General features: G+C 60.6%; 1 protein-coding gene across 1 annotated transcript; it reads left to right on the top strand.

The window, feature by feature from the left end:
* Positions 1 to 302: 302 nt before the first annotated feature.
* Positions 303 to 7,098, top strand: NTN5 (netrin 5; the record flags this gene model as incomplete). Its single annotated transcript, XM_081215208.1, has 6 exons — positions 303 to 933; positions 3,891 to 4,079; positions 4,481 to 4,630; positions 5,057 to 5,110; positions 5,329 to 5,409; positions 6,734 to 7,098. The coding sequence occupies 6 exons, from the start codon at positions 303 to 305 to the stop codon at positions 7,096 to 7,098; spliced, it is 1,470 nt and encodes a 489-aa protein (XP_081071334.1).
* Between the last annotated feature and the right edge of the window lie 290 nt (positions 7,099 to 7,388).

The raw sequence follows: 7,388 nt of genomic DNA, 5'->3' as shown, positions 1-7,388 counted from the left end.
CCTCGACACTGACACACTGACGGGGAGCTCTGGGGTGTTAAGCTACGGATTAGTTCAGGCAAAATTCTCGATTTTGCTTGCGTTCTTTCCCCTTTGGGTTATGTAAACAGTAATTCTCCCCAGATGGAACTATTCTCCTCGCTCCGAAGCAGCCGGGAGGGGTCTGGGGCAGGGCTGAGGGTGGAATGCCGGGGTTCCTCCGGGAGCCTGGGGAGCGGGCTGGAGGCTGACCCCCGAGGGCGGCCTGAGGCCCCCCGCCCAGACACTCGTCTCCTCTCCAGGTACGTGCCTCTGCCAGAACCATGCCAGTGACCTTTGCCCTCTTGCTCCTCCTGAGCCAGGCCAGCGCAGACCCATGCTACCATCCCGGGGGCCGCCCCCGCTTCTGCCTCCCACCAGTGACCCAGCTGGCCGGCATGGCTGCCTCCTGTCCCCAGGCCTGCATCCCCTCCCCGGGGGCGGATCTCGGCCCCCGGGCCACCTGCAATGGCAGTCTGACCCTAGCTTTGGGTGGCCCCTTCCTCCTGACGTCCGTCAGCCTGCGCTTCTGCACCCCGGGACCCCCAGCCCTGGTCCTGTCTGCCGCCTGGGCCACCGGAGGGCCCTGGAGATCACTGTGGCGCAGACCCGCCTGGCCGGGGGCCTTGGGAGGCCCTGAGACGGTGACCTTCCGAGCCCCACCGGGCCCTAAGGCCAGGGTGGTGGCCAGTCACCTCCGTGTGGAGCTCGGGGGCCAGGCAGAGCTGGCAGCAGCAGGAGTGAGAGGCCGCTGCCAGTGCCATGGCCACGCAGCCCGCTGCGCTGCCCGTGACCGGCCGCCCCGCTGCCGCTGCCGCCACCACACCACCGGCCCAGGCTGTGAGAGCTGCCGCCCATCCCACCGCGACTGGCCCTGGCGGCCTGCCACGCCCCGGCACCCTCACCCTTGCTTGCGTGAGTCCTGGGCCCACCCTGACCCGCCAGCTGGCCACACGGCTCAAGCAGCTGGGCCCTTCTCCCCGAGGGGCAGGATGTTCTCCCCTCCCCAGAGCTGCATGCTCCTTGCTTCTCCCCATACTGTCCTCCAGCCAGGCCCCCTCTTCACTTCCGCCCACTCCCTCCCCACCACCTGTGCTGCCCCCAGACTTCCAGCTGCTTACATGCCCATTAGGGGGCTCCAGCGTCTCCCTGACACTTGATCATGGTGATGGTGATACGGATAACATTTCCTGAGCTCCCAGCCCAGGGCCTGGCTTGGTGCAGGTGCTCAGGTGGTATTTACTGAGTGGCTGTAGGAAAACAGGGCAACTGGACATTTTTGGAACCATCAAATCAACCACAGGGGGTAAGGATTTATTCATTAGACACACATTTATCCAGCAACTACTATGTGCAGGGCAGGTATTGCATCAGGCCCATTTTACAGATGGGGAGACTGAGGCGAGAGCTGGGAAGTCCCTTGGGCAAGGACATGCAGCTGGAAGGTGGCGGGGCTGGAATCTGAGCTCAGGAGGACAAGCCCAAGGGTCTTAGCTCGTCCTTGTCAGCCACCTTTACGTACTGTCACACTAGACGTTCTCGGGCAGCAGACACGGGCATGGCCTCAGCAGCCAGCCACACTGCCTGGGCTCAAATCCCAGCTTCTCTGCTTCCTGGCTGTGTGACCCCTAACAAATGACCAAACCTCTCTTTGCCTCCACTGGCTCACCTGTAATGTGAGGATAGTAACAGCCCTTCCTTTACAGGCTGTAGTGAAAATTCAATACATTAAAATACATAAAGTCCTGAGAATAAAGCCTGATACAGGACCTGGCACGGAGGAAGAGTTATCTGATTCCGCCAATGTTACCATTGCCCAGACGAGGAGGGTGAGGCCCAAGGGGACGTGTCACTTGCCCTACGTCTCACTGTCAGCAAGGGGCAGTGCTGGGACTGGACTCAGAGGAGTCTTCCGAGAGGCTGGGCCATCCACCAGCCTTCCAGTTGGACCAGAGCTCCCCAGGCCCCACTCAATGCCCTCCCCCATCCTCAGGGCTTCCGAACTGGCCTCCAGAGTCTGGGCCCTTCCCCATCCCTCCAGCGGCTCTCCTCAGAGACAGCCCTCCTCATCCCACCTCCAGCCTGCAGCCTTGCTAGAGGGTCTGAGTGTGTTACATGGCCTTGCTAACTCCACTCCATGGATAGATACACACCACACACACACGCACACACACACACACACCCTCCATTCTCTCGCTCCTGGACCTCCCTCTCTCTCCACCTCGCACATCCTTGGCCCCTCCCCCTCTCCGTCTTCCTGCAACGTCAAGTGGACGAACTCACAGACCATCCAGCTGTCCCCTGCTCCCCACTCTGTCCTCATCACACTTGGGTCCCCTTTGACCCGCTGTTCTCATCATCCCAGGCCTCTGTCCAGTTGGCCCATTCCTACCAGTAAGATCTGATGCCCCTACAGGGGAGTGAGGGAGGGGAGAATCACGTGGCCTGAGGGTGGGGTGGGGTCCATCCTGGGGGAGGACAGGGCCTGGGAGCTGGGGAGGCTGTCCCTCTGTGGGTCACCACATCCCCTCAGGCTGAGCTGAGCAGCCGACCCTCCGAACCTGGGTAACAGACCAACAGTGTTGTGATGGAGAAGGGTCTGGGCAGACAGGGCGAGACTAACTCCTGTGGCGGAGCTGTGGGCTTTATAGACACAGTGGCCTGAACCCTTCCCCCAATCCAAGTTTTCTAGTGGGGAGTGAGGTGAAGTGGTCATTCTCAGGTCAGAAAGAATCCAAAGCCCAACTCTACCGACTGATAATCTCAAGAGCGCTGCCATCCCTAACGCCTACAAAAACCCTTGAGAGAGGAACTGAGATCCCCACTGGATGGGAGGAAACTGAGGCTCAGAGAGGGGGAGTCATTTTCCCAAGAACACACAGCTGTCTCAGCTCCCTGACCTTCCCGCTGCTCCTTGGGGCCCTCAGGACCTGCTAGTCCAGGCCTCTCAAACCTCTTGGAGTCAAAAACTCCTTACATCTCTCCAAAGAGTGGTCCATGAACTCCCTGCATCAGCATCTCACTTTGGGATGCCTGCTAGACATACAGGCCCCTGGACCCACAGAAGCCCTGGGATGGGCCCTGGAATCTGTGTTGCTCTTTTTAAACATTTCCCACGTAATCTGGATAAGCGGTAAGGTTTGAGAGCCACTGCTTTTGAAAATCTGATCAACACTCCCCAGCAAAATGTACATGGTAAGTGGTCCTCATGTGAGCTGTATGAGAAGCACTGGAGTGAGCCTGGGTTGCAATCCTGCCTCTGACCACCCCTCAGCTGAGTTTCTTTGGGCAGGTGACCGCGCCTCTCTGCCTCAGTGTTCACATCTGTAAAATGGGGATGATGACAGCCCCAGTCTCACAGAGCTGCTGTGAGAAGGAAACATGCCAAGCACTCAGCACATGGCACCTGGCACGTGGATGTGCTAAATGGGCAAGGGCATGCTCTGTGTCAGGTACGGAGTTAAGTAAGCACTTTTTACGTAGGTGGTTGCATTTAAAGATCATGAAGTAGACACTATAAATGCTATTTTACAGCAAAGGAGACTGAGCTACAGAAAGGAGTCGTCACTTGCCCACGGAAACAGTGAGACACTTACACGCGGGGCTCTGATTCCACAGCCTAGGCCCAGAGCCGCCACTCTTCTTTACACCCCCTGGTTTTACACAGACATCCAGCATATTCATCACTCCTCTCGGGCTCATCCAGCTCCAGTCCAGTGCACCCATTTTAAAGATGACAGTGAAGAGCTTCTAGGACCCACACTTACCTAGGGACCCCTGGGCAGTCTCTTTCCTGAGGGCAGTGGGGAGAAAGCTGGGAAAGGGGAACAGAGAGCCGGGCCTGATGTGCTGTGACTCCATCCTGTTCCTAGCCTGTTCCTGCAACCAGCACGCGCGACGCTGTAGGTTCAACTCTGAGCTGTTCAGGCTGTCGGGCGGCCGGAGTGGGGGTGTTTGTGAGCGGTGCCGCCACCACACAGCCGGGCGGCACTGCCACTACTGCCAGCCGGGGTTCTGGAGGGACCCTAGCCAGCCTATCAGCAGCCGCAAGGCCTGCAGGGGTGAGTGCAGCCTGAAGCCCAGCCTGGAGGGAAAGGAGGCCGGCAGGTCTGAGCCGGGAGGGGCCGGGGGCCTGGATCCTGGGTCTGAGGGAGGAGGGTCCGGGGGTCTGGACTCCTGGGTCTGAGGGAGGAGGGGCCGGGGGCCTGGATCCTGGTTCTGAGGGAGGAGGGGCTGGGGGTCTGGATCCTGGGTCTGAGGGGGGAGGGGCTGGAGGCCTGGATCCTGGGTCTGAAGGAGGAGGGGACAGGGGTCTGGACTCCTGGGTCTGAGGAGCGAGGGGCTGGGGGCCTGGATCCTGGGTCTGAGGAGGAGTGGCCAGGGAATTCCAGTCTCCTCAGTCCTTGAGGAGGAAGAGGCTGGGAGCCTGCACCGCACATCCCCAGCTCCTCTCCTCATGTAGCCTGCCAGTGCCATCCTATCGGGGCGACAGGTGGTACCTGCAACCAGACCAGTGGGCAGTGCTCCTGCAAGTTAGGGGTCACTGGCCTGACATGCAGCCGCTGTGGTCCCGGCTACCAGCAGAGCCGCTCCCCAAGGATGCCCTGCCAGCGTGAGTCCTGAGGGACAGGGCCCAAGTCTGAAGGGGGGTGGGAAGGAGACATCCCAGATCTCCAGGGGGCAGGTGTTGTGAGGACCTGGTCCATAGGAGACGGACGCTAGAGAGTGGAGGCCGGACTCTGAGTCCTTAGGGAGGTGAAGACTGAAAGTCCAGTCTCCTCCATCTTGGGGACGAAGAGGGTGGGAGCCTGGAGTCCTGGGTCTGAGGGAGGAAGGGGCTGGGGACCTGGACTTCTGAGTCTTAAGAAAGTGGCTAGGGACCAGGACTCCAGGTCCTGGGGGGAGAAAGGCAAAGTGTGCTTCCACTCTTGGGCCTCAGGGGAATAGACATTTGGGGTCTGGATGCCTGGCTTCCTCGGGGGGAGCGGGCTGCGGATGGGAGGCACTAAGGCCCTGTCTCTCCTCTGCTCTTTCACAGGAATTCCAGAGGCAACCACCACCCTTGCTACAACCGCTCATGCTTACAGCTCGGGTAAGACTGGCTGGCCTAGAAACCCCTGGCAGCAAGAGGGATCAGGGATGGGCTGACTGGGCCGCCAGGTGGGGATCCAGGGGTGTTCCACCGAGCCCAGTCCCCAAGGGTTCAGGCACCCCAGCTGTCCGTCAAGATGAAATGCAGGGGATGGGCAGGAGCAGAACGCTGTAGTCCAGGCCTCAGGAGCCCACTGCAGACAGCCTGACCCTCCCCAGACCCTCAGTGTCAAAACTACTGCAATGTCTCGGACACCAGGGTACACATGAGCCTTCGGAGGTACTGCCAGCAGGAGTACGGTGAGTGCTGGGGAGGAAAAGGGCCAGCAGCGGCACAGGGGCTCTGATCTGCTGCAAGCCACCCCCTTCTCTGGCCTTCAGTTTCCTCAGCTTAAATGGGAAGGGGTGTTGGACTCTGCAGGGCCTTTCCTGATCTAGAACCTAACAGGACAGCAGACAACGGGCAGAAGGGGCAGTGGGGAGGGGGTGCTCCCCACGTTCCTAGTCTCCTCTCTCCCCGTGTTATTGGCCTTGCAGAATTTCACGATCTCCTTCAGCCTGACATCTCTGAGGGAGGGAGGTGGCCTCCTGAGGATGGAAGGAGAAAGGGGAACTGGTTGAATGGAAGGGATCCTTGCACCGTCTTGTCTGTCTCAGACCCTCTGCCTCCTATCAGGGTCTGAGATATCGGAGCCCCACTCCCACAGACTCACCCCACAGTTCCCTAATCCACCAGTCCACACCAGCCCCCGACCCCAGGGCCTGTGGCTGCAGGCTCTCTTGGACAATCAGTTCAGCCCAGTCCCAGTTACTTCCCTCAATGGTATAGGATCCCAGACCTCTCCTCCCTGAGGCTCAGCATCTGGCCACTAGTGTCCTTGAACTTCAAAGGTGGAGGCTTCTCCCCCCACCTCCCACAGGGATCTTCTGCCCCAAAGACCCAGCTTGTCTGCCAGAGTCCTGCTCCCAGCATGTCTCACCTCACCCCCTCAGAGAGGACACGTCTCTGAATCACCACTAGTATGACCTCGACCCTCAGCTTCCAAGGACTGATCTCCTTGTGGCCCCCAAATTAATCCTAAATGCAGATCCCTCCCATGGCAATACCCCTGTTTTCCAAGGGCTCTGTCTGCTTCTAATACCTTCTGACCCCTTGGCATTAGAGATCTGGACTTGCCTCTTGGACCTTGTTCCCAGCCCCACCCACTGCAGGGTCCTCCTGGGACCTCTAACCCTTTAAGTAATCCCTGTACCCGCTGCTTCTAATATGACCCCCAAAGCGCCCCATCTGGCATATTCCTGGTGGGCCCCTGGGTTCCTCGCCCTGTCTGGCCTCCTCTCCAGAGGGACCCCCCCCCGCCTTCCCAATCACAATCCTGTGACCCAACCTCTCGCTCCATAAGCCCCGCTCTCCTTGCTTTGACCCATCTCCCCAGAAAGATCTCACTCCTCACAGCACACGGCCCGACCCCCAGACGTCTCACCCTCAAAGGTTCAAGGTCTCTCCCTACTGATGCGATCCCGGAAGCCCACTCTCGGGTCCCGGGTCCCTCCCCACCAGGACTGACCCCACGGGACCCGGAGGCTCCCCACCCCCCAGGCCTGACATCTCCCCTCCCCGCAGTGCTCCGCGCGCAGGTGCTGGCGTCCGAGGCGGCGGGCCCGGCGTGGCAGCGGCTGGCCGTGCGCGTCCTGGCTGTATACAAGCAGCCGGCGCGGCCTGTGCGCCGCGGCGGCCAGGACGCCTGGGTGCCCCGCGCCGACCTGGCCTGTGGCTGCTTGCGCCTGCGGCCCGCCACCCACTACCTGCTGCTGGGCAGCGCGGCCACCGGCCCTGACCCCGCGCGCCTAGTCCTCGACCGCCATGGCCTCGCGCTGCCCTGGAGGCCGCGCTGGGCCCGGCCGCTGCGGCGGCTGCAGCAGGAGGAGTACGCCGGAGGCTGCCACGGCCTGCGGCCTTCGACCCCCAGCCCCGAACCCAGGATCTAGAGCCGGAGCCGGGCAGCCTCGAACTCCAAGGAAGGAACTGGAAGCAACCGCGAGAGGAGTCTTCTACCTCGACGGTGCGTCCCCCAGCAAGCCAATCAGACGCCGTGGAACCCCTGACGTCACTTGCATGTGCCAGCACCGAGGAGGCATGAGGGACTTTTAAATAAAGGCGGCAAACCTCTTGGTCTCTGGCTAGGACACTCGACCTGTGACCTACGCATCTAGTCCCCTCAATAAAGTCTCAACTCATGGGGAAAGTAGGCTACAGACCCCTGACCTGTGCTGGGAGG

Source organism: Mesoplodon bidens, assembly GCF_964165515.1.
Source record: "Mesoplodon bidens genome assembly, chromosome: 18".
In the NCBI taxonomy this organism is placed as follows: domain Eukaryota; kingdom Metazoa; phylum Chordata; class Mammalia; order Artiodactyla; family Ziphiidae; genus Mesoplodon; species Mesoplodon bidens.
Note: the sequence above shows the minus strand (reverse complement) of the source record. Positions and strands in the feature narration are given on the sequence as shown.